At 31.9% G+C, this 27,985-nt stretch overlaps 1 protein-coding gene across 2 annotated transcripts; it reads right to left on the reverse strand.

Moving 5' to 3' along the window:
- Positions 1 to 14,064: 14,064 nt before the first annotated feature.
- On the reverse strand, positions 14,065 to 27,779 carry LOC134697227 (muscle-specific protein 20-like). Of its 2 annotated transcripts, none has more exons than XM_063559367.1 (6): positions 27,651 to 27,779; positions 18,176 to 18,243; positions 17,412 to 17,492; positions 16,761 to 16,834; positions 16,092 to 16,296; positions 14,065 to 15,284 (listed from the first exon to the last, which is right to left on the reverse strand). In XM_063559367.1, the coding sequence occupies exons 2-6, from the start codon at positions 18,224 to 18,226 to the stop codon at positions 15,102 to 15,104; spliced, it is 594 nt and encodes a 197-aa protein (XP_063415437.1). In that variant the 5' UTR covers positions 18,227 to 18,243; positions 27,651 to 27,779; the 3' UTR covers positions 14,065 to 15,101. The 2 variants fall into 2 exon arrangements, with proteins under 2 accessions (XP_063415437.1, XP_063415438.1); XM_063559368.1 differs by lacking the exon at positions 27,651 to 27,779 and adding an exon at positions 27,223 to 27,243.
- Between the last annotated feature and the right edge of the window lie 206 nt (positions 27,780 to 27,985).

Raw genomic sequence — 27,985 nt, forward strand, 5'->3', positions numbered from 1 at the left:
AGCCAACACATGAGAAAGTTAGAGCTGTAAAAGAAGCAAAAGCACCAGAGTCAAAAGAAGCAGTAAGAAGTTTCTTAGGAATGATTGGATTAGGAATGATTGGATATTTATCAAAGTTTATACCGAGATACACACTACTAACAGCACCACTTAGAATACTAACGCATAACGATACACAGTTCAGATGGGGACACGAAGATAATTTAGCATTTGAGAAGCTAAAGACAGTATTACAAATGAAAGTACAATGGCATTTTTTAATCCGATGAGACAGATAGTGTTGCGTTGTGAAGCAAGTTTCAATGAAGGACTGTCAGCAGGATTATTTCAACGAACAGAGAAAGGATTACAACCAGTACATTTCATTAGTCGATCTATGTCAGATATAGAAAAGAGGTATAGCCAGACTGAAAAAGATGCATTATCTTTTCGATGGGCAAAGAATAGATTCAGTATATATCTTCTGGGAGCACCCAAATTCAAGATAATCACAACACATAAACCATTGATACCAATGTTTAATAAGACGACGATCAAGCTACCACCACGTATTGAAAAGTGGGTCATGGATATGCAGGATGTAGACTTTGAGATAATGTATGAACCAGGAAAAGATGAAGCTGACCCGCTAGACTTTTTATCAAGACATCCTTTGCCTGAAAAGGAACACGATGAAACAGAGAGGGTGATAAAAGCAGTCATTCACAATGAACATGCTGTAATACTAGAACGATAACAAGAAGAAACTAACAAGGACGAACACTTACTTAAATTAAAGGACTGTATATTGAAACTATCTGGGAAAGAAACAAGAAAGACATGGATATTATACCATATAACCATATGAGAAATGAATTATACGTAGCAGAAGGACTCGTGTTCAGATTGAATCAAATTATAGTTCCAAAGGCACTGCAAAAAAAAAATTGATCAATGCTGCACATAAGATGGGACATTTTGGAATGACGAAAACAAAACAAATGTTGAGAGAGAGATATTGGTTTCCAACAATGAATGCTATGGTTGAAGAAAACATTAAACACTGTTTTGAATGTCAAGTAACAACAAAACAACAAGGAAAAGAACCATTGAAGATGACAGAAATACCAGAAAATCCATGGGAAGTTGTATCTGTAGATTTTGGAGGACCATATCCAGATGGACACTATAATGTAGTGGTAATTGATAAAAGAACAAGATATCCTGAAGTAGAAAAAGTAAATACAACTTTACAGCTTGCAAACAAACAAAAGATAAACTTATGAGGATCTTAGCGACACATGGAATTCCAAGAAGGCTAGAAAGTGATAATGGACCACCATTTAATTCTGTTGAATTCGCTTACTTTGCCGCAGAACAAGGATTTGAACACCATAAAATTACACCCTTACATCCGAGAGCTAATGGAGAAGCCGAAGCCTTCATGAAAGTATTAAAGAGGGGGGGCAAGGGGGGCTCAATAACAGCAAAACAGCAAATTGATTTGGCTTATAACAGATAACAAGGAATTAAAATGGACAATAACAGATAACAGTAAATGAAATATTAAAATAAGTTGGCTCCTTGACAAATCCAGTATTTCTTATTTCGGGTATAATCCTTTGGAATGAATTCCATTTTCTAGGAACATGGTTTTTAGAATTAATGTATCTAGATATGTATTTGGTATATTCTTGTTTTAAGTTTCTGAGTAATGGGGTTTTATTCAATAACAATGGTGGGTTTTTTTTCTTCAGTTTTCTGATAATATCTAAAAAATCCTTCCACAAATTTGCAAGAAATTTTTGTGAATTGTTTATATCTATTGACATGAGCTCCCTTTTAATTTTTATAAATTTAAGATTTTACGTTTCCGAGTTAAGGGGTTTTATTGTTTTCGGATGTTAACACAAAAACGTTTTCAGCAGTTCTCATGAATCTTTGCTGAATTATTTATATCTATTGTTGTAAGCGCCCTTTCGATTTTTATTAATTTTCGATTTTATGTTATTCAGTTAAGGGGTTTATTCATTAAAAAAGATGTTATTTCCCAGTTTTCGGACAATAACTCAACCATGTTTTCAGCAGTTCTCAAGATACTTTGATGTATTGTTTAAATTATATACACGATATGTATTGACCGAAGCTCCCTTTCAGTTTTTACAAATATCTGATATGACATTGAGAAGTTATCGAATTTTTCAAAAAGGCAACGGGCGTATCATGTGCTCATGGCGTACACATGTATAGTTTTATTAGTTATATAATACTTTTTTCAGCATTCATTTATGTTCAGTTATAGAAACTCACACATGCTGGTAATTTAAATAGTGTGTAATAAAATGAAAATGAGGAATGTGTCAAAGAGACAAAATTGATATTTAGTAAAAATTCAAGGGCAGTTATGGTATCAAAGTAGGTCCAATTGACATAGTTCTTGTGTTTGTTGCTACTGAAAAATGACCTAAAAGAGTTTGAATATATATTCGCATTCTGACTTTTTTCAATGGCCATTTAATGAGATGTGTGATTTTTTTCCGAATAAGACTATGAGGCAAAGTTGTATATAGGGTAGAAAAATCAAAAGCACCAATTATAAGCATGCAATTTATCAAGTACCTCAAACCAATTTAGACACTCCAAAAGTACTTTATTCCACTATTTTCAAAGACCTAACAAATCTTTGTTTGTAATGAGTTATGTGCAGCTTCGGAACCCAGTACATGGTGGGAACTTTCATTGTACAATGTATTTGGTTCTGCTTTGAAGAGAGCCGAGTCTATCGACTATACAATTTAACCATTCGAGATATTTTTCCCAGGATTTTTTATATTTACGTTTCCTTATCAGTTTAAGGGGGCTTGCGGGTCTAAATCATTTTTTTTATTTAATATAGGATTTCTCTATATTTTTCTATAAATTAACTTTATCTTATACCTAATGGAAAAATGAAATAAAAAAATGGGGTCACCGTGCATTTACGCTCACAATCTGCCTTCGAAAAAAGCATACATTTTTGTTAATGTCCTTTTTTTCTGTTGAACTAATAGGAGAAATATTGGTAATATCGAAATAAAAAAAGAACTAAATTACAGAAATTGGTTAAATCTTACAATTATTCAGTTTATGTACAGCCTATTCGAAAACAACAATAAAAAATATAGGTCACCGATGAGTTTAAAAAGATATTTCATTTTTAGAGCCAAAAAATGGCATTTTTGCACCAAAGGGAGATAATTTGAAGCTTTTTCACTGATATCTAAATTTTAAAAGTCACCTGGGGTCAACATGTATTGATTTTTTTGAAAAATTCTTGTACCATAAGATAAAGTAACAACTACTAAAGGTAATTAATAAAAAATTTAAAGAAAAATGAATGTTTGATTTTTTTCTGAAAATCTTATACCCGCGAGCCTCCTTAAAACATCTTTCTTTTGAATGTCGCTTAATTAATTTATTTTGCCCGGCGTTTTAACTCCATCGAAAAAATTCCACATTTTGCGTTGTTGTGTAGTGCGCTCACCTGGGATATTAATTAAATACTTTTAAAATAGTACCCCAGTACCCTTAAAATGATTTCTTATGTTTACTTTTTTGTAAACAAACCGCGATAGAGATGCAATCACTGAATCAGTGATTTAAACGAAAAATTTCTACTGGTCCGACACAAATTCTACTGGTCTCAGACACCGGACCAGTTCCAATTTCGACCCCTGGGTAGACCCCAATGTCCAATGATCGATTTTCAATTTCTACCAAAAAGGCTGTCAAAAAAATGCTAACATTCCAATTTTCAATAACAGTTAACAGCAAATACATAATCACAATAACAGATAACAAAAAAACTAAAAGCTCAATAACAGCTAACAATGAATAAGACAATAACAGCTAACAGCAAATAAATTTTCAGAATAACAGATAACAAAGATTTAAAATGTCCCATAACAGCATAACAGCTAAACCCCTTGCCCCCCCCCCCCCCCCCCCTCACTAAACAAGACCGAAAAAATAGCAAAATTACAAAACAGGGATAGTGCAATAGCTGTACAGGAAATGCTTGTAGGATATCGTTCCACACCTCATCCAGCTACATATGTACCACCATATGAAGCACTCATTAAAAAACTAAATTAGGATATATTCCAAATACAAACAAAGATGAAGAAATTGCAAATGATAAAAAAATTAATGAAAAAGACAAATCTTACAAAGATAAAATAGTCAGCACTTTTTATGCTGACATGAATTTTCATTGATATGGTAATATTTATAAATTTACTGTTTACAAATTTTTGAATTTTTTGAAATACCCTGGCTTTTCTACCTCAGGCATAGATTACCTTAGCTGTATTTTGGCAACACTTTTAGGAATTTTGGTCTAATGCTCTTCAACTTCGTACTTTTTTTGGCCTTTTTAACTTTTTTGGATTCGAGCGTCACTGATGAGTCTTTTGTAGACGAAACGCGTCTGGCGTATATACTAAATTTAGTCCTGGTATCTATGATGAGTTTAATTATAAAACATCAAGCTGAGAACAGAAATACCAGAAAACACAATTTAAAGATAGGCGATTATGTGTTATTGGAACAAAACAAGAGAGACAAATGGACAACAGCATATGAACCAGCATTCTATGTAGTTTTTGTAGTAAATGGCTCAACCATAGGTGCAAGAAAAGTAACAGATGGAAGAGAGATTCGTAGGGATGCTAGTAAATTAAAAATAGCAAACAAACTGGTAAAAGAAGAAGAATATGGGCCCCCGCAAGACAGGCGCGGGAGGGGGCAGATTGGAGAGAGGAACTGCTAAGGAATACAGAACAAAAGAATTTTCAATCAAGTTTCAATCAATTGTCAAATCAGAGACCCCAACGCGAACGTAGGGTACCAGAACATTTTAATGACTACATTATGTCACGGAGATAAACTGACAACGATATGAAAATACAAGTGAATTTATGCAGACTGATAATCAAAGACAACACAAACAAAGTGAAATACTTTTTATTTATTTAATTTCAAACTTCTAGTTTTTTTTATAAGTTAAGGAGGAATGTAGTATCCAGATTAACCCGGAAACTCACATCATACACATCCGCAACTGTTATTATTACGTTACGTTGCTACAGCATTATTTGTATATTATTTTGAGACAGCCATTATTAAATTACTATCTAAAGAAGCTAGTCTTAGATGTTTCACATTTAAATGACAAAAATTTCTTTAACAAGACAAATCTAGTATGAACTTCTTCACATGTCGCTCGGCAGTAAAACCTTCGTTCGAGTTGCGTGTCTGTTTAGCACGTCCGGTCAGAATGAGGATGTGAATACAAGTGTATCTAGTAGAAAGTGTGCTACTCTGTACGTTAAGAATCTTAGTAGTACTTATAGTATAACTTATCGCCCTTTTTGAATATCAAAAATAAGACAACTTGTGACCAAACGCCGCTATGGATTAAACGAGTGCGCATCAAAAATAAGACAACGCGTGACCGAACGACGCATGGATTAAACGAGTGCGCAGTCAAACTGTTTCTACCTCAAGAATAGATTAACTCAGCTGTATTTGGCAAAACGTTTAGAAATTTTTGGTCCTCAATGCTCTTCAACTTCGTTATTTATTTGCCTTTTATACAATTTTTTATTCGAGCATCGCTGATGAGTCTTTTGTAGACGAAACGCGCGTTTGGTGTAATATGAAATTTTAATCCTGGTATCTCTAATGAGTTGATATATATCAACGGTTTCCATTGTAGTCCATATATCCCAGACCTTTATCCTTTATTTCAGAATTTACAGATTGTATTAATTGTAAAAATTATATAATCCTGAACATGCATGACATATTTACTTCTGGGCATTTAGTAATTTAAACAACACTCACTCATATTAGAAGACAACTGATAATTTCATATATTCTGAATTTATTGAGCGCCTCCTGATCTGACTGGGCTGTGTACTTGTACATCCCACACAGCAAGATAGCTATCTAAAAGTACCAGACTTATAGTGTGATACACCAGACGGGCGTTTCGTTTACCTATGACTCATTGATGATGCTCATTATCAATAGTTAGACCGCTAAGATCAAGAACAAAGTTGTAGAGCACTCAATACCAAAGGTTTCATAAAGATGTGTAATATACGACTGAGGTAATATACGCCTGGAATAAGAAAATCCTCAGTATTTCGAATAATTGCAAACAGTAAATTAAAAAAAATGTCCATATATTAGCTATTGATTTCTACGCCGAAGTGATAACTTCTGGGCTGGTGGTATTCTCGTGGACGAAGGGTTTTACTGTAGGTCGAAGTAAGACCAAATTCACCGTAGATGGACTGTCTTGCTTTTCAAAGTTTTCACATACTAAATCCTTTTCTAGATATAGCGATTTGGTTTCTAAGTTAGGATGTTTCAAACGAGAAAGCATATAGTTATCGAAGGTACAAGGATTATAATTAAGTACGCCAGACGCGCGTTTCGTCTACACAAGACTCATCAGTGATGATCAAATCAAAACATTTATAAAGCCAAAGTTGAAGAGCATTGAAGATAAAAAAATTCCAAAAAGTTGTGCCAAATACATGTACGTCTAATGTAATCCTCATTTTTACGGCAATATTTACCGGATTTGTTATCTCATAACCAACACGACGGGTTCCACATGTGAAGCAGAATCTGCCTACCCTTCCAAAGCACCTGAGATCACCCCTAGTTTTTGGTGGGGTTCGTGTTGCTTATTCTTTAGTTTTTTATGTTGTGTCATATGTACTATGATTTGTCTTTTTGTTTTTATCCATGGTGTTGTCAGTTTATTTTCGATTTATGACTGTCCCTCTGGTATCTTTCGTCACTTTTTTGAAACCGTGTCCGTAAATAAAGAACGATCCGAGTAAACTATTCGATCCTGTAAATAAACTTATTCTAAGGGTTAACCAATTGAAACACTTTTATTAGATCTATGAATATAATATTTAACATACACTATCAGAAAATATCATTTCACCGACCACGGTTTTGAAGTACTCAAGAAGACAATATTATTTTTAAGGGTTGACAGAATACACGTAATTGTTGATAGTTTCACCTCAAAAATATTAGGAAGCAGATTTAATAATCAATGAGTCACTGATAAATCTTATGTAGACGAAACGCGCGTCTGGCGTACTAAATTATAATCCTGATACCTTTGATAACTATATTCAATACTTTATATTTTGTTGGTTTACACTTTATATAGGGCTTTATTTGTAAACTTATTTCAGTTTGCACAATTCTTATTCTATGTATTTCACCTTTATCAAAATTAGGAAATCTATTTGGTCGTCCAATTTTGTTGTAGGGGTGTTTAGATTTACGTATACTAAATTCAAAACCATTATAGATTTAGTAAACGTATATATTTTATTGAACTCTGCAAATTGATCGGAATGCGAATGACAACATACACCTACGATTCTTTTTTGTATTTCCCGTTTCGGTAACACATGACATTTGCGCGGGAACTTCTTACATTGACATCGCAATATGATTTGACTTTGAAAGTCGGAAGCCCATCTCATTTTTGTAAGTTCTAAGTCGTGATGGTGTCTATATAGCATACGAAACAAGATGAGCATAAACATCTGCCATAAAAATACTGGAATATTCTTCAAATCACCTGTCCACCCATTCTGGTCACACTGAAAGACAGTCAGAAAAGTTACTTTTTCTCCATTTACTACAACTGTACGTTTGAATTGAAGAAATGAGTCGGTGTCATCTGGTGTTGTAATTACCGGTAAATCCAATTCAACAGCAAGTTCTCTCAACTATTGAACACTATAGTCAGATACCGTCATTCCTCTTTTCACTAAAAATGAGCGTAAAGCTGGTTTTAGCATTCTATTCAAATCCTCCGCCATCATTGACTTTGTTGTTTGTTGTGGATACAAGTCCCACCTTCCGGTTAGTAACGCGACGTTTTGTGTCTATATCACCGGAGAGTTACTATCTCGGAACTTGCGTATGGTATTTGGATTATTGAAATGTAATGTAACAGTAATAGATTTTTGGAGGTTATGTGACATTATCGATCCATCTATAGTGCATAAATTGGTAGTAAAAGGAAAAGGAACATGTAATTAATAGTGTTGTTGAAAAGTCGAGTGTGTGTCTCTCTCTGTACATTTAGAAACATGCAACATTTTTTCGATGGTTCCGAAAGTTATCAGCTTGAAGACCAAACTTCTTTTTTAATCTGTTATTCCTATTTCATTACATATTGAATACTCTTGAACCCGATCGATTCATATGACAATCCTTCTATGTCAAAGAGACAGCTGGCCCCTAAACAAATATATATACTAGTTCAGTGATAATGAACGCCATACATGCGGCGAGGTTAAACATGTTTATGTGATCTCAACCCTCCCTCTATACCTCTATACCTCTAGCCAATGTAAAAAAGTAAACGCATAAAAATACGTACATTACAATTCAGTCCAAGAGAAGTCCGAATCTGATGTCAGAAGATGTAACAAAAGAAAATAAACAAAATGACAATAATACATAAATAACAACAGACAACTAGCAGTTAACTGACATGCCAGCTCCAGACTTCAATTGAATTGGTTGAAAGATCATGTCTTCATTCTATGATTATTAGGCAAAATCCCTATCGTTAGGGGTCTAGTATCATACCATCAAAACATATTTGAGAAGAACAAAACCCGTGTCATGCCAACAACTGGTTTTTAAATAACTGGTTAAGTTTTGATGCAAAGACCCGATAAGAGAATCAATATTAAAGCCGAAATATGCACTCTTTAATGACCCGACAACAGTATCGTAACTATATCCCTTCTTAATAAGTCTAATTAAAGGTTTAGTAAGCTGCTGAGGTGAAGACTGGAATACAATTTTAGATTATTTACAATAATTACAAGCTCCATTGAAGGTTTGTTAAGTTGATAGACGTTTTTCTGTGAAATAAATGAATCGACTGTAAATGCAGTTTGATAGGTTAGGTCAATATGCTGAGCATGAATTTGACAGGAAAAGGCGGTTATTATTTCAAAATTATGTAACCTATGTGACATGTACTTAGTATAGTGATATTCAATTCTATTCAAATTAACCATGGTCACTCGGAATGTCAGACTCTTCCAATTGCAAAAGGAATGAATCTCAACAACAGCCTGTAACATAATCATATATAAAGAAGATTCTTTATTGAAATATTTTAAATTAATAACTTTGCTTAGTATCAGTTTCCAATCAAACATGACTGGTTATGCAATTGATGCGTTATATCCTGAGTAAAAGTCATGTGAACAAAGGTCACCTGACCTCAACCTCGTTTCATGGTTAATCGGTTACGATGTCAAATGTTTGCTTTCTTCGGTCTGTTTTTCAAATAACATAGACTATAGTTCAACTGTGTTTGTTGTATGGAATAAAGGTAAGGTGTGCATGCTTTCGTTCATTTGTATGCCCTACCTACGATAGTAGAGGGGCATAATGTTTTCTGGTATGTTCGTTCGAATAAGACGAAGATGTGACATTATGTCTGTATTATCAAGCATGTTTAGTCCTTATATTACAGATTAATGGAACTAAAATTAGATAACACATTCGTGCACAATGTTCTGAAGGGTAAATATTTAATTTTATGTGACGATAAATACTATAGGCACTTATTTAAATCTACAGGATTTTCTTCCTCAAATCAAGTTGTGTCCATTTGTTCTGTACCACCAATTGCCGACATAGTAAACTGAGGATCTTTTTTTTTATGAATTGATATTCACATAGTTATTTATTAAATATTAATTATTTATTTAAATATATAATATGTATAATCTGGTCTACATTACTGTTGCACATTCTCATGACATTCAAAGCAATGGGGTTTCTGATATCTTTTAGAGAAGGATAAAAACGTTTGCTGCAATGTGGTGGTAGCTGATTCGGAAACACGTACTGTTTTAATGAACTACCAACAATGTTTTCATAAGTGTTGTGCTCAGGATATTGTTAATAGATATAGGAAGATGTGGTGTGAGCTGTCCACCGGCTGGATTGATAAAGACGTCTGAAAGGGAAAAAGTATGTCAAGTTGAAATGATATCATGATAAACATTTTTAATGAGATGCTGTTGCTAATATCTTAAAGAATGATGTATTGAATTATTAAAAATTGTGTTCATAACTAGAATCCTATTCTCTGGTTCTTTAATAAATCAATGTTTTGGCAAATTGCATTATTCAAGATTTCGATCGTTATAGCACGGGCCATTTATCCCTTATTTTTTTTTAATTAAAAAAATATTAATATCAATAAAATCCCAAAGTTGCAAAGACAAAAAAGAAAAACAATTTTATGATAACCTCTCCTGTGAAATGGTCTGTGTGTTTATCATTTTTACTTGGCATACTGGTTAAGTACAGGTGTTCTGTTTTTTAGACTATCCCAATTATTTGGCAATTTCTGGATTCTGCGATTTACATTTTCCTTCTCTAATCGGTTTTTAAGAGATGACGCCTAGCATATCACATACATAAACAGCTATATAAGGAAGAAACGGGGATAACATAAACTTGTATAAGTTTACTGAATAGCTTTGTAAACGGTAATTTAATTGTGAGGCGGGAATATTTCCATAAAAATATTCATAGGTGCGTTTGTCATGGACATTGGCAAAGACGCATTATAAATGTTCGTTATTCCCATCAAATAATAATTATTAATTATCAGGATCTGAGCATATACGATAGTGTTCATTGTCCGTTGACAACGCCCTAGAATTTCTACGGTGTCTTAAAAGTAGCAACCTTGCTAGGTCGTTGTTATAGAAAATTACTTGCATATTTCTCTGTATTTCATTACTTACCTTGAAGTCGAGAAATTTTAGTATGTTTCTAGCTATGATTTTGGCCGGATAGTTCATCTTCGTGACTGTATTGTTCGTTTATTCTTGGTAAATGTGTGATCTCATACTTGTTCTAAATACTCATACAGTCAGCTTAATTTTCCGGGTTTTTTTCAGATGTTGGTCAAGTTTATTAGAAATGTTCCAGAACATATGAGAATATTTTTCAAAGTACGCATACACGTTCAGACTGTAGGCTTAATTACGACCTGCCTTATTTTAATATGGTGATTAAGTTTAATATATATTATTGATCATCATAACTGAAATAGTCTAACTAATTTTAAAAGCTTGATTGTAAATGAAATATTTAAACTATTTATAAAAAGTCACGGTAATTTAATCTGTTCAGTTCCTGTATTAAAATGTCAAATATACACGAGATTTCAAATATACACGAGATTTAATTATCCTCAACCGTCAAAGATACTGGGCTAATACTAAAAATATCCTCGAATATACAATAAGAAAATATATTATTGCAAAGAAAAAATAAGGTAGCTTTGTTACTCTGATAATACCAGTTGTTGATAGGATCTTGGTCGATTATTGTGTAGGGTTGCTGATACATTTCACTCTATTCGTCTAATTGTAATAATATTAATTTGTAAAAGATTTTGATACATTTTTATCTTAAATAAACTCATATTTGGCCCATAACTCGTGTGTTTGGGATATACAAGTACCCGGCCATGTCCACTTTGTGTAGTATTTCTTTGTGTATCCATTTGATGAGTAAAGTCTTAAAGTCATGAGAAACGAGTGACCGGTGAAAAATAATGTTCTTCCAATTCTTGAACCAACGCATACAAACATCATAAACTTAGTCTTCTGTACTCGAATTTATCATTTTTTTCGTGTAAATTTCGTATAATCGTCAATTCTTTTTTCAATCGGTCAGTGTTGTGAAAATATGGCAGGTAATTAAAGTTCGTGTTTTGAAGCCGAAGTTTAACGATTGTCACCTGTTTGTCAACAATTGACGAAAAATAAAAACAAAAAAGCATGGAAATTGAGCACGTGTTTAACATGTAAATACAGATAATAGTTTCTTTTAAGGACATCCATGCGTATTGTGGTCACCGGATTTTTACGAGATGGGTCACACTGAGGTAACCTTGCATACGGAAAAAATGTTGGGGGAATTGCTTGCTGGAAGGAAGCAATTCAAATAAAGTAAACTTCTTCTAAATATGAATAAATTAAAGAATTTTCTTCAGAAAAAAGTATATGTACATAAGTTTTATAATGAAAACTACCCATTGAGTTATAAAAAACATATGTATTATTCTTTTTTGACTTGAGGTTTCTTATGACTTTAAACCTGATTTTTATAGTTCGTTCTTATGTTGTACTGTCCCAGGTTAGGGAGAGAGTTGAGATCTCGCTTACTTTTTCTGCATGCATGTGCCTGTCCCAAGACAGGAGTCTGTTTTTTAGTAAGTGGTTGGTTGTTTATGTGTTACATATTTGTTGTTCGTTCATTTTTTTAACATAAATTATGCCGTTAGTTTTCTCTTTTTAATTGTTTAACATTGTCATTTCGGGGGCTTTTATTGTTGAATATGCGATGTGTGCTTTGCCCGTACTGTGACCTATAGTTGTTAATTTCGGTGCCATTGGTCTCTTCGAATCAGCAAGCCTTGTTCTCGCTTTCCCAACTCTAAGATTAGACAAAAATCAAAACAGTTAGTTATTAAAGATCTAGTTGCAGCTTTCAAGCACTGAAAATGGTTAAAATAGATATAATGCATGAATAAGTTGAGCTTGAAATTACCAAAATCGGAATCAAATCGTAGAATATCCAACATGTCTGGTATAACTTGATATTTGCCTTGGTAAAATAGTTGGGTTTTTTTCAAAGCATAGATAATTGTATATTTGTGGTCAATACTTCCAAGTCATTCTAATTTTGAGATTGTTTTTCTTCCTTTAAAATCATGATATGATACAGGACATACAGTGGATGCAGGCCAACTTATTCTGTAAGCTAAATAAATATGTAAAACATATTCAGTGTGTATATAAATTTATTAACAATATGTAAAATTTCAATAATGAACTAAAATTGTTGACCATGATGCATATGGATATATAATAATAAAAAAACAATAGGATTTTTATACAAATAAAAAAATTGGTCCCATTATCATACATAAGCTGCAAAAGAAATAAAAGTCTGCTTTTCAAAGAGCACATAATATCAAGACATACATACATCATAATATTTGGCAAGAAGAAATAGAATTATGTATGAAATTTAGGGAATGCTTTATTTCTGTTAATTGTTATATATTATTGGCTAGTTTAATGAGAAAAAGACATAAGCAACCTATGCTAGCATACAGTATTTTATAATCATTCAAGCATGAATTGCAGATATAATGAATTTCTTCACCTTAGTTTTCTAAATGTACATGTAATGGTATGGATTGTTCACAATAAAATTGTCAATGAAAATGGGGAATGTATTCTACAATGTAAAAAATCTTGTGTGGATTTCAACTTTAGCATTCATTATTCACATCGATAATTTCTAATACATGTAATCAAATGTCTTAGTGTAAAAAGGACAATTTAATGTTTTCCCTGTTAATATATGTTAATTCTCTGTTTAAGCCTTAAAAATACATTTCCATTTATTATCACTAATGAATTATATGTATCAATATTTTCTTTTAATGATCATTAAGAATGTGCATATAAAACTTGCCTCTATAATATTTCCTTAAATGACCCATGTAAATTCGTGGTCATCTAAATTAAAATTGTATATTTAAAATATATTCATGAATAAAAATGCATCCTTAGTGAAATATCACACACAGAAAGAGCTTAACCTGTGAATATCAACAAAATAATGACTGCATGATAAATGGTAAGGTTCAGACATTCGTTTACATTAACACTTTTTCAGCTGTCAAAAATTTTAAATCAATGCATTCCAATTTTAATAGTTTTCCAGGAACTTTACGTCAATGATTTTTTTCAATTAAAGTTTATAAAAAAAAAAATCAATCTAAATGCAACAAAAATGAAAAAAATAAAACTTTTATCTTATACTTTAGCAATTGTTGTATTGCTCTGCTGTTGTATTTTTTTATTTTGGTCGGGTTGTTGTCTCTTTGACACATTCCCCATTTCCATTCTCAATTTTATCTTAAACTTTAAAAAAAAACCACACACAAAAAAAACAAAAAAAAACTGAAAATGTTTTTTTTCTACTTCAATGTGTAAATGTGCAATATCTCAATATTCAGATAAAAACGATAAATCTTTTTTACATTAAAGTACAGTAACTGTGTATTGTAACCATCTTGCAAACATGCATCTGAGATTTTTAATTTGAGATTCTATATACTTGTAAAAGCTGATTGATGCAAATATGTAATCAAGACAGATAATACAATATAGCAATTATCTCCCCTTGAATTACAAAAGTTTCATAGACTAATGAACATGTTCACACACACAAAAATGCAACCAGGAGTAAAATATCTACTTTTGGAAAAGATTGCTTACTACACAGAAACTCTAGAAGAAATGATTTTCTAAATCAAAAGCAACAGAAACAGTTATTTAGTAAAATGGAATTTAGAGACCATAATAGTATGTGTACAGTTAAATTAAAAGCAGAACATGTTATTCAAAAACAATAGCTATAACAACTCTTACATCATGAAGATACAAGACAGATCAATAACAGTAACATTTACAGCGTTAAAAAAAAAATTTCATTGAATGGAACAGCATTATTACATGATGGTTTAAAAGACTGGAGAAGCAACAGAATTGTTGGTTTTAATAGATGAAACTCAGTCTATGGAAAATTGTAATAGTTAAAAACATTTTTAAAATAATGTAAATAGAGTTATTGTTATTTGATTCATAATTCGTAATATCAATCATAATCCTCATTTGTTTTTGTATAAGTGGGGTAAAAATGCACTTGCAATAAATGCTTTAAATATATTTCTTTTGTAGGTTCCAAATCGTATCTTGAATATAAAATTTAAAGACCAGCAAATCATTTTGATTAAATACTTTTTGTTCATTGCTTAAACAAAGATTTATTAACTTAGTGATCAAATGCTTTTGTAGCACTCAATTAAAACTGGGGTAGGCAAATAAAACAAACTTCCATTAGCAGGTGATTTTTCTGCACATTGTCAAAGCAGCTTTTTAGTTAACATTTATACTAATCAATTAGTCAATAATTGACCGAGATTTTCCAAAATTCATGCCAGCTTGTGAGGCTACTTTATTTGTTCCTGCTTGAAGTCCTATCACAGTTTGTCCTGCTTTCATTTTCTCTTCAGAAAAATTTCTAGGATTTGATTCTGCTTCTTTAACACCTAATACTGGTCCTGTGTAACCGTTTTTCTGGGCCTGAAATGTTAATAAAAAAAAAAGTAAAATCACAAAAATACCGAACTCAAAAGAAAATTCAAATTGAAAAGTCCCTTTAATACCAAATGGCAAAATCAAATTTAGCTCATACACATCAAACGGATGGAATAACAACTGTTATATTCCTGATGTAATTTATATCAAGTAGTTATCTTTCATGTATTCTTTGAACATGCTGAAGTTGGAAACAAAATAAATTGTGATGTAAAAAATACTGAGCATCCATGTTTCTTTGAGGAGTTTTTATCAGGCTAATTCTGATTTAATTTCAAATACGGTTGAACTATTGCTTACAAAATCTAAGTACATACATGACTTTGAAAATTAACCTTGATCACTGATCCATGAAATGAGGTCAATGTTGAATGAAATTTGCCTGACCTACATTTTGAACCTGCAATTTCAGTTATTCGTATTCATGTTTTGATCTAGAAACGTTTCACTCATCCTGAATATTCACGAATTGTTTGCCACTGAATGTTAAGCAAAAAATAATCAACCAAACTCAGCATATCTGATGAAGGCTTATTCAAAACAAACTTCAGTAAAATATCTCGGAAAATTTTATTTAAACCAATTTTAAGCTCCAGGTTGATTGATATAAAATTGACAGATTGTTTGAAAACCTATTTGTATTGTATTGCACCTTGTGTTTTACGGGGATTTAACCTTTTTGTTCCATCGTGGTACACTGCTCATCTCATTTTATACACACTCAAACACAACACATTTAGTATGATTGATTTTGACCATTTAATTTTTGTAGGCAAAATAAAAAATACTTACTTTTCTGCCTAAGGCATGTATTGCATTAACAACTTGAACCATATTTTGTCCTTCATATAAATCTACAGTTTGAAATAAATCATGACGTGAGACACCATATTTTTCTATAGCTGTTAAAAAGTTTGAAATATTTTCCATCATTTTAAATGCCATTTTCCCTTCATTTAATTTTTTCACAGCACCTGGACTTAATGTATTTATTAATCTGAAAAAGAATAGAAAAAATACCATATATAAATAAGTGTGTCTTTTATTATAACTTTTTAATTTTATTCTTTATTTAGTGATACAGTTAAGCATGTTCTTAACATGTTTTTTTCAAGTTCGGAAAGTAAAATAAACTTTTTCCAAATCACCTTCTAAAATACCTTTGAGATGACCCAAATTTTAAATTCCAAACATGATTACTTCCCCTTAGGAGATAAAATTACAGATTGTACACTTGTCTTTTTTCAAAAGAAAACCAAACAGAAAAAGATAATGATCTTCAAATCTAAACAACTTTTACAATGATATAATTAAAAGAAAAATATATTGTTTATCTGTCCTTGCAATCAATATTGACGTTTTTATCTTTGTCAATTATATTTATTTAACAGAACAAATATTTATAAAAATTAATTATTTTTGAACATAATTTAGATCTATGATACACTGTAACGTACTTACTGACATAATATTTTACCATCTTTCAAACATTGTTGAAATTCACTTTGGCCTAGCGCTTGATTTGGATCTGCTCCCTGTTTACATTTAAAAAAAACATGAATGAAGTAAAATTTACCTAAACATGTTAAATATAATAATGTGTAAGATATGTGTTGTTGTCTTTTAGCAAATTGAAATGTGTATGATATGACTTACTATTCTTTTCTGAAAAGATTTTATATTTAAGAGAGATATATTTTATTTTTCTATATTTTTATCTGTGTATAAAATATTATAAAATGTGAGAACTTGCATATCCTAAATTTGAAATCAAGCTAAGATGCATTTTCTTTATTTTATATTTTTCGAAATATTTTTGAAGTTAAAGCCCAAAATTAATACATCTTATAAAAAATCACTAATTTGATATTCCCCAATTTATATATCCAACAAAGACTATTAGCCTTTTCTGGACATCCATATAACATTTGACACTGAATTTTAAACAAATAACATTTTCGACCTATTAATCTTCTAATGTTCATATCAATAATAACAATCTTTTTCAATGTTCATCAACACTGACTTTACGATGTATAATATTCAATCTTATCTGTCATTCATTGTTTAAATAACAAATGTAAAAAAGTCTATATTCGTAAAATAAGTCACCTCTTTTAACTCTAATTGAAGGACATCCTCAATCCAGATTCTGGCCTCTTGTTCTAAATTTATATCATATTTTCCTTTAATCTATAAACAAAAAAAATCGTATGTTATGTAATAGAAAACATAAACCATACCTACCCAAAACATGCATTTGACCTGAAATATCCGGAGGATTTACATACATATCATGTATTCCTTTAAGTCTATATACTTGTGCAAAGTGTGCATTTTTAAAAGATGACATGCTTGTATAAATATCGTTTATCTATATCGTTTGAAGTTTAATCATATCTTTCGTTTATTATGTCAACTTGGAGAGAGCTAGAAAACTGATATCTCGAACAGGAACAAAAACTTCCTTTTGAAGAAAAAACAAAAATAATAAGTAGGAGGATGTTTATATATCTATGATTTGAAATAGATTGTTTGATTTTGTATTTAACAAAACTTTAGAAAAGACCTTGCTTCATTAAAAATGGAACCACTACTTTGATTACTTGTTTTCTTTTCGTATTCACTAAAACTTATTGTTTTATTTTTTCAACCGCAACTTTTTTCTCAGGACAGGTTAATTGCAAAATTGTTTTGAAGAATTTCAAATCTTTTGTTTACAAAGTCCATGAATTTTACTGAAATGAAACATGACAGATAGTAGTGGCAATGATACAGTAACCCAACTATACATTTTTTAAATTAAACACACACATAGATAGGCAGAGTTCATTGTTTTAGATGTATTTTATTACTATAGATTTATCAATACAAACCTTTCGTTGAACCTCCCCCGTCAGACCATATGCCATAGGTCTATAGGCCATCACGTTGATTTTTTATTCTAAAAAACATAAAAAAAACTATTTTCATAAATATATATGTTTATATATAGAACGGATTAGAACAAAACTACAATTAGTTGACCAATCTTAAATAGTTGTGAGGTTCCTAGATGACAAAACGCGATACGTATCGTATGTATAGCTGTGATTTTTTTAAATGCAAGAACAAGGTCGTGACAGCTTGGATGAATGCAGTAATAAAACGATACAAAATAAAACAGACGTCGCTCGTCTGCCAGTAAAGCTCAAGTGCTATGGTTGGGACTAGGCATTCTGTTGGTTGTGAGGGATGTATAAATACGCAGCCACGTCCATTCTATATATTGTTGATTTTTTTCTTCCTTTTCCTAGCTGAGTATGCATGAAATACTTGCTAGTGTACGTAAATCAAGTATCAAGCAATCAGTCATATAGATCTTTTTGTAAAAAGTGTCATCCAAGAAACAAAAGGCTTTAACAATATCATTCATCAAATCACAATACCCCTTTTCTCACACAATCCACTTTGTTCATCTCAAGGTACGTATTAAATATACTACAAAACTATGTATCTATAGTAAATGTTTGTCTAATGCGCATCCTATATCATTTATCAAACCAAACTTCTTTTTAATTGTACACAAAGCTTTCTCAAATATCTACTCCAGTTAAAAGTTTAAATGACACAGCTTACAATAGAATGATTTTATAATTCAGAAAAATAATAATGAAGGTGGAAAATCATAGTCCTTTACCGTATATCAACGATCATATTCTCGAAGAAGTGGTAAATTTAAATATCACATCACCTTTATTTATGTACAAAACTAATGTATCGTCCATATATCTGGTTGGAATTGTGAATGTTAGACTAGAGCATTGGGGGTATTTACACAAGTGAGTCCTGATTAGAATAGGCCACCTCACCAGTATTTTTCTCTATTCTTTACTTTTTGCCAATTATTTTCAACTCTTTATATTTCAGCACCCCGTGATTCTTTATTTTTTTTATTAGATTTAACTTTTTCTTGGCCAATTGTTCTTTTTTCTTGATAAATTAATGTCTATTCTGTTAACCCCATCCAGACCATCGTGTATTTCTAAAAGGGTATGTTATAGCGCGATGGACATCTAGCAATATTCACGGATGAATCAAGATTATTTGAGGGTTGTCTTAAAAGACACTTAATACATGTATTATTATATTGTAATAAGATGTGACACTGAGTATTTGCTCCATGCTAAAGGCTGTGACTCACTGTTAGATAAAGAACAATAACAACGCTGTTCATTTGCTAAACATATTCGTGTGCTGCGATTTTGTTTCATTAATATCGTTACAGTATATCTTTCTTTTCCGTATGTGCAAATCAAATGGCATCTATACAGATCATAGCAAACGTGTCCATTACTATTCATCCATAGTCTCAATTTGTTTACTGTACGTATATGCAATGAAATACATGCACAATTGCTTGATGGACGATCTACATGTAAAAGCCCCAATATGATCAATAGTCCAGTAGCAAACATTTCTGGCTGGCTATAGATTTTTGACTGCTTGATATTGTAGACCGCTAAACTTATTTGGTTTTTGCTATTTGTCATGGTATTTCTAATACGTATGTTCCCATCTTTGTTGGTCAACGCCTCCTGTAGTTTTTTCAAAAGGATTAATCAAGAAATACAAGTCGAATATAGTAGTAACGCTAACGGGATCTTATAAATTATATGTCCATGTACTAGTAATCAATACAACAAGATTAAGCAGTTGCTATTAATACTGGTGATTGCCAGGATGTGCGATTGTTTTATTGGAATTTTATTGAACGATCCCTCGTAATTAAAGCAGTTATATGTGATAAAAGTCGATATGGTCCTCGAGTTTTATTGCGGTTAAATATAAAATTATCCTACAGCACGAATAACAATGCTGCTGTATTGTATGTTCTGCTTGTGGCTAAAACAAACTTTAGGTTTGACTGCGACGTCTGATGGGCTTCTTGTGACTTGCTGGTGCCATTAAACTAGCGAATTATGATTTGCGAAGGTGTTGCCAAAGCGAAGGCTTCAACAATTTACGAATTCTTGCTGGTCAATCATAGGTTTCTGGGAATTTTGAGAAATAAATCTTCTTCGTATACAAGCTATTACATCAATTTTTGTTATTCATGGTGACGAAATTTTCTTTTTGTAAGTCTCTAAAGATATAGGTCCACGTGTTATGATGACTCAACGTCCCATTTCCGACCGTTATTGCAGGATGGTCTCGCGATCTTTTAAATTCAAATAATTTTCTTGGACATGCACTTGTCTGTCATTGAAAAGTTTTGTTTACCTCTATGGTTATTGTTTGTTTGTTTTATGTTGTATTTTATTGCTGTCTCAGTAATATATACTTTAAAGATTCATTTATCCATCTGGAGTCATCTAGTAGAAGTTCGTATTTTTATTTTTAAAAACAGTGTAAAATCATTACTTTAAGGTTTATTCTTTTCCTACATATCAAAACAAAACATTGAATAAGTCATCTGATAAATTTACGTAAATACTGTTTAACAACACGAAACTTAAAATAATAGCTACATTACCATTTGATATTAGCTTATGTACTAAGAGATTAGCCTGTTCATCTATCAACCCCAAAAAAAAACATGACGGGGAAATATCTCAAATAACATGTGTTAAAAGTGTGATTTAACACGTCCCAAAAATGTGAAATTTTATAAGTTAATTTATAGAAACAAAATGACATACAAAAAATCGCACCGTGTGACATACGGTGTTTTAATTTTGAATTAATGTTAATATATTAGTATGCATAAATTCTAATTCGATTCCATGCTAATTTTACAGTGGTACCATTAAAACGTTCAATAAGTGCTCTAGTCAATCCTCACTAGGACTGTACAGACTTTGATAGCATATATTTATCAAACTCTTTAGAGTTTTTTTTACTAGTACTGAAGATGTTAATTGTCATTTTGGGGGTAAAAAAAAATCAGGATTCAATCGTTTCACTGGGTCGTTACCACTGATGTTGAACTGTTAGACCCGCGGTTATGACTAGCAAAGTCGTAAGTAAAAAAAATGTAAATCCAGAAATTACCCCCAAAATGACAATTAACATCTTCAGTACTAGTAAAAAAAACTCTAAAGAGTTTGATAAATATATGCTATCAAAGTCTGTACAGTCCTAGTGAGGATTGACTAGAGCACTTATTGAACGTTTTAATGGTACCACTGTAAAATTTTCAAAATCCGAACGCACGAAATTTTAATTTGTATAAAGTGTTATTTCATCTAATGAAAAGAATAGTCGTACTGTTCGTACAAGACTTTCATAATTTAAGCACCGCATAGCCTTTCCAGGAGGGAATTCGTGAAAAAATAAATAGTATTAACCTTGACATGACATTTAACCTTGGCATAGCATATAATATTAATAGTAGACAAGCAGCATACGAAAATCTCCTTAGTTTGACAACAGTATCAAGTGTGACGCAACACGTGGATTTATGTTTATTAAAATGACTTATTAACTAATATCAAAGTCATTGTTATCACCCTAATTAGATGTTTATTATAGTAAGTTCTGATATGCAATCTGATTGAAACCTAGAAACGAACCTTCTTGTCGGAATTTCGTGGTGTAAGATGACAAATATATATGCAGGTCTATTCACATGAAGTTGTGAAAACTTTACTTTCATTCAACACTTGTACAGTTGTATTGCACGAGTGAATGCAAATTTAAATACTGGGTGCTTGAATTACTAGTAAAATTTCTTATTGAAGTAGATGGTATGTGGTGATTATAAGAGAAAACAGAGGGCAAGTATTAAGAGTCTAAAGTTGACGGCATAGGTCTAGGAAAGTCTTTCTGTACCCCTCTGTTGACAAAATACGCATACACATATATACAAGGGGTATTAAGACAAGTTCTTCGCGAGGGCGGGAAATAGGAGAGAAGTTAGGAATGTAGAACCGTAATAACCTCTAGTTTGTTCTGTCTATTTTAAAAGTAAAAATGCAAAATAAAGTATCCAGTCTTCTGTTCAAATAGCATAAATAATAGCAATAGTATACCGGCTATGACTTGGATGAACTATGTTATCCCAGAAATTCTCGAAGGCCACGAATAAATAATAGAAAATTCAACTCAAGAGAGGCGTAAACCGAGTGTAGTATTTGTCATAAGTTCAAAACATTTTACTATAGAGAAAAAAAAATGAAAATATGCATGTAGGGAAAGATACATGACTGTTTATCATCCAGTGGCAAATACAATGTTTAAAAAAGGCAATAATATGTTAATGTGAATAATATTAAAATGAACCCCGATTCGTTCTTAACCGACAAACAGAGCCTTTTTTTTTTTTTATTTCAGAACAATTAAGCTAGTTCACAAAAGAAACCGTCACCAGGACAAGTTATTCTGATTATATACGAATTAAGAACGGACTGTATACTAGTATAGAGAAGCAGCAAATATACAGATGTTCCAATTTTAAGTCTTCGATTAAACTTGGTCATGGGTCAATTTAAATCTCGCATTTGGGATACGCACGCTACCAAGAGACCAATGAAGCAGTTGGGAGAAAATGGAGAGCTCAATATATGGAGAGAGGACAGGTTCTGCTGAACGTCCAGTGGAAAATATTTCAATTGTTCTGCTTTGTATCGTACTGGTTTATTTTTGTCTAAAGTAATGATTGATACCATATTGTATCAAAATCTTTGTCATCCCACCCAGTCAGTAGAAGATATCTTGTTTCCTATTTCAATTTGTAATTCGTGCATATTCAGGAAGAGAAGACAAGAAGAAGGAAAGATGACACCAAGAACCCCCAACTTTGACACAACCGCAATGCTTTTATTCCCGGACATGTCGAATGATGATTTAAACAAAGGGTTTTTCTTAATACATAACAAAAAGATGAACTTGTCATGTTATTTATCCCAGTATTGTGTTGGTCTGTAAAAATAACATCTTTTATCTAATCCACATATTTTCACAATGCGTACAATAAATAGTAACTCTATATGATGTATTGACCCATTCGTGACCTGAAGTACTTGCTTAGGAATTAATATTCTCAATTTACATTCATCAAGTGGAATTTGGAATACTGTCAAACATTTTTTAATTTCTCACTTAAAATTGTGAAATTCCCTTATACAAATAACAGATGGTATATTTTTATTGTGGTTAACAAATTATTTTCATGAAGCTACATGTAGCAAGACGTCGGAAGCTAGACAATATGCTAGTTGCTAACCAGAAATTTGTAATTTATATTTTAAACATGCAGTAGGTTCTACGCAGGCCCCGGGGATATAATCCAAAGGATGGACTGTCGGGTATTGAACATCCCCATGTTTTTTTTTCTTACAGTAAAGACTATCCCCTTATTGTGTCCTATCCAATCCCCGTTCATTTTCACCACCAGGTTAAGAAATCAGTGCATTAAACTTGCTGTTTGTGCTTTTGTGATACTTATTTCTGGTCTTAAGAAGGAAAATGATCCATGATTTTAGGTTAGAGCGCAAATTCAAACTTTTGAAAGCATAGCAAATCTGAAAACAAGAATCATGAAAATGCGTCCATAGTACAGATATGCCCATCCGCACTATCATTTCCTATGTTCAGTGTATAGTGAAATTGGGGAAAACTCTTATTCGGCATACAAATTAGAAAGATCATATCATAGGAAACATGTGTACTAAGTTTCAAGATGATTGGACATCAACCTTATCAAAAACTACTTCGACCAAAACTTTAACCTGAAGCGATACAGACGGACAGACATACGAACGAACGGACACACAGACCAGAAAAAAATAATGTCCATTAATGGAGCCTAAAAGCTACTTATAATCCAGCCACATCCTCACATGTGTTGTCTATTGTTATTGGAGAATGAATTTTGTGTGGATGTCAGATCTATCAAATTTATTCACAACTTTTTCGTTAAGGGGAGGCTTTTGATCTTTACAAACAAGTTGTTTCGACGTTGTTGAAGACATTATCATGTGTATGTTGACCGGTTTTTTTAATTGTCTTTTGACTATTTTAGTAGTTGGGTTGCTTCTCATACCCGCTTTTTTGTATTCGTCCAAAACAAAAGTTTATAATTCTTGTATTTAACTCTTTCATATAATGACTGTGTGCATAAAGTAATGTAAAGCGGCAAGTCATATTCCGTTGTACTTTTCAGTTGAATTGCGCGATCATGCAGATCACAGACACAATCACCTTTGTATATGATCGTATATGCACGCCAACTTAAAAACAAATTTTCCGAATATTTTAAATATCAATTCAAAATTATGAGCAAATTCCACGAAATAACTGTATTATAAATTCAAAACCTTGTCACTTTGAAAGATATATATATGTTATACCAGAAAACATGGAAAAACATTATTCAAATCAAGAGATTTTTCAAAAGAAAAACACATCCATATTGAAAATGGAAAATAAATTCATGGTTTAGATCATGTAGATAGTTATATGATCTATGCAGCGATAATCGAACATTATTTGAACTACCATGCAACAGTCCGACGGAGCTAAGCTCTGATATTATGAAAGATCAATGGCTTGTCCTGTTAGATGTGTATTTACAAAAGGATGAATAGAAGTTCTTTGAACCCGATAAGATTAAATTATGTTAACATATGAAAGGGGTCACTGGAATACAAAACAAAATTAAATTCATATGTCAAATTAAGACAAGTATTAGGAGGTTCTTGATGGGTACTCCGGATGGGTCTTGTAAAACGGGAGGTACTTGGTGGTGACTTCGTTTTGTGTTTTTGTAAAACTCCCACATAAAACAAGAAAGTAAAACAAAGTCAACGGTAAAGAAGTCGATAACCAAAATATGTGATACACATAATAACTGCAAGAGAAAACGCAATTTAAGCTTCCAGTAAAGTAGATTCCCTATGAATTAAAAAATGGCCAATGGTCAGCCTAATCGAGTAATAACTGGATGTCTTTAATAACCTACCTGTTTAGATGACTCAGTATAAGTTTTGACAATGTTTACCTTTGATATATAATGTTAGGTATTATTATGTTTGTTTAAATTTTATGTGTAAACAGTCATTTATCCCCATAAATTCAAATGTCCTGGGGAAAGTTTTAAGGTGTGTAACTTTTGTTGTGTAAGCTTTCCGGATTGACAAACGAGACCTAGATCTTTGACAATTTTTTTTAAGTTAAATTATGCATATCAAAAATGTTCTTTTTTAAGTTCCCTATATCCATTAAACTTGAATGCAATGAAATGGAACTTTAGAGAAACCGAAACTGATGAGAGATTGACATTTCGTTTTTACTTTCATAGGTCTTGTTCGTTAGACAACCATAATTGGTAAGAAACTGACCTGCTCTAGATGCTGGATTGTTTGTCACATTCAAGTACCCCCAGGGTTTTAGCTAGGATTTTGAGGGCTTTAGTCACTTTTGCGCGTGATAAAAATCAGCCTTAATTTTTTATAAAGCAAGGGATCTAGGATGTTTATCAAACTAGCTATACATATATGTCCAAGTCCTTCAAGGACTAGTCTAGGATCTTTGAAGACTTTAGGATTGCTAATGTAGGCAGTTATTGACAATATTGAATGAATTGACTGATGTGATGCTAAGATATGAAGATAAGAACAGGGATCTGGTAATATGGTCAAAACATCACTTCAGTTATTTTCAGGGCACACCCCTTATCAACAAAAGTTGGGTGCCTCTATTTTTTAACCACTGCACAAATGAACTTGTAACGACTTTTTCACTTCACAATCATGTATATCCTTGAAAATACGTTTTAATATCTATTTGGAATCAATTTCTTTACTATTGGATAGAAGGATCTGCATCCGAACTTAATGTGACGATTCTAATGACTGTAGACTGTAGATCATGTTTACTTTCGATTTTTAAACGAAATGGAGCGAAATGAAATGAAAACGGGAAGTGACAATTGAATTATAATTTCAGAATAAAACCGGATTCATCTACGATCTTTTACGCATGCGCACTACATAGAACAGGAAGCACCTGTTTGCAAGTGAAAATATTTACGTTTTGAATAAAGTTCATTCTTTTTAATCGAAGTTGTCGAAAGTTTTTGATGAATATTTATATAAAGTACGACGAAAATACGTTGAAATGACGAAACTACGACAAGCAAACTGCAAATTATGATCGTAAGGGAAATATTGAAATTAAAATAAAGTTGTAATGTCCGGGAAGTTTATCAATTTTGTTCAAATGACGAAAATTCGACTGAACTGTGAGAAATGATTAAAATGAAATGCTGACTGACTGATTTAACCTAAATAGATTATTATGATGGTCATTTATGAGGTTTTATAATGATAATTAAGGGATTAGCGACCCATCTGATTGGCGATAGGCGGATTACTTGTCATCACAACTTTTAACACCTTTGGTAAACGTTAATTACCTGAGGGTCATAAACTTGTCAGAAACATAAAGACAGGTAGAATTCAAGTAATTTGATGTGTAAATATTTTTACACTTTCCAAATTTAAGTGACGAAATTGATATGAAATATTTTCGTCATTTCTAAAACCTTTTCGTAAAATACGAAAGTGACGAGCGCTAGCTAAATCACTGAGTACCCCCCCCCCCCCCCTTTTTTTTTAACGAAGTCATGACTTTACCTTTAAAGTTCTAAGTTCGAACTTAATTTTAAATCAATATAATTATACTTATTATGACTATCATTATTGAAACAGCAGCCAGACATGTAAAATATAGTATTGTATAAGTATTGTCCATAGTATTGTATCGGCATAACAGTAATAAATAATTCCTTTAATTTATTAAATTACTAACTGGTGGTGCGAAATGATTTATGATCTTGACCACGTGTTTGAGTAAATCTTAACTTAATACACCGACTGATTTTACTACCGATAAAAAGTACAATAAATCTCATTCATATTAAAACTGGGAGTGGCCTCACCTTTAAATTTCACACACATAAACATAAGTTTAACAACTTTCCTAGGGTTAAATGTCAAAGTCAGGCTAAATTAAATTTGAAATGGTTCTTGATCAGGCTATCGGACAGTAATTAGGCTTATCTCCAATTGTAATTGTTTACATATTTACCTATTCATGTATTTACCTGGAGAACAGGTGAAAATTACAGGTAGCAGTTTTCAACTTTACAGTGTAACTCGATCAAGTTTTTTGAAATGGTAAAATCTACGTGTAAAATGAATAAAACAGAAATTATAAAATTAAGCTGCTTCCGTATAAGTAATATAACCATTCATAATGTACTGGGACACCTTACATATTTGTGGTCAATCATACATGTAGGTATGATTGGAATTTACGTTTTAACTATTGATTTTAAATTGATTAAATAAAAAGACAAAATCTTACCTTGAATTTGAGCAAAAACAATAGTATTTTCAATCGAAAAAGAAAAAATAATTCTTGATAACAATATCCAATAAAATACTAGTCTTCTGGCGACAGTGTGACCGATAAAGCCGGTCAGAGTAATTTACCTTACTTTCTTACCGGTAGAGGGCGCACATAACTTCCTGATTATAAACCATGGGCTTTCTCAAAGTACGCAATGGGCATTTTCATTGAAGCCAATGTTAAATTTTATTTTAAAAATTGTTATGAATAAAAACACATCAAGTGTAGTTGCAAATCTTAAGATATTTTTGTATTCAATAATATGCGTTTGTATTTGGGGGTAAATATAA

Source organism: Mytilus trossulus, chromosome 14, assembly GCF_036588685.1.
Source record: "Mytilus trossulus isolate FHL-02 chromosome 14, PNRI_Mtr1.1.1.hap1, whole genome shotgun sequence".
Classification (NCBI taxonomy): domain Eukaryota; kingdom Metazoa; phylum Mollusca; class Bivalvia; order Mytilida; family Mytilidae; genus Mytilus; species Mytilus trossulus.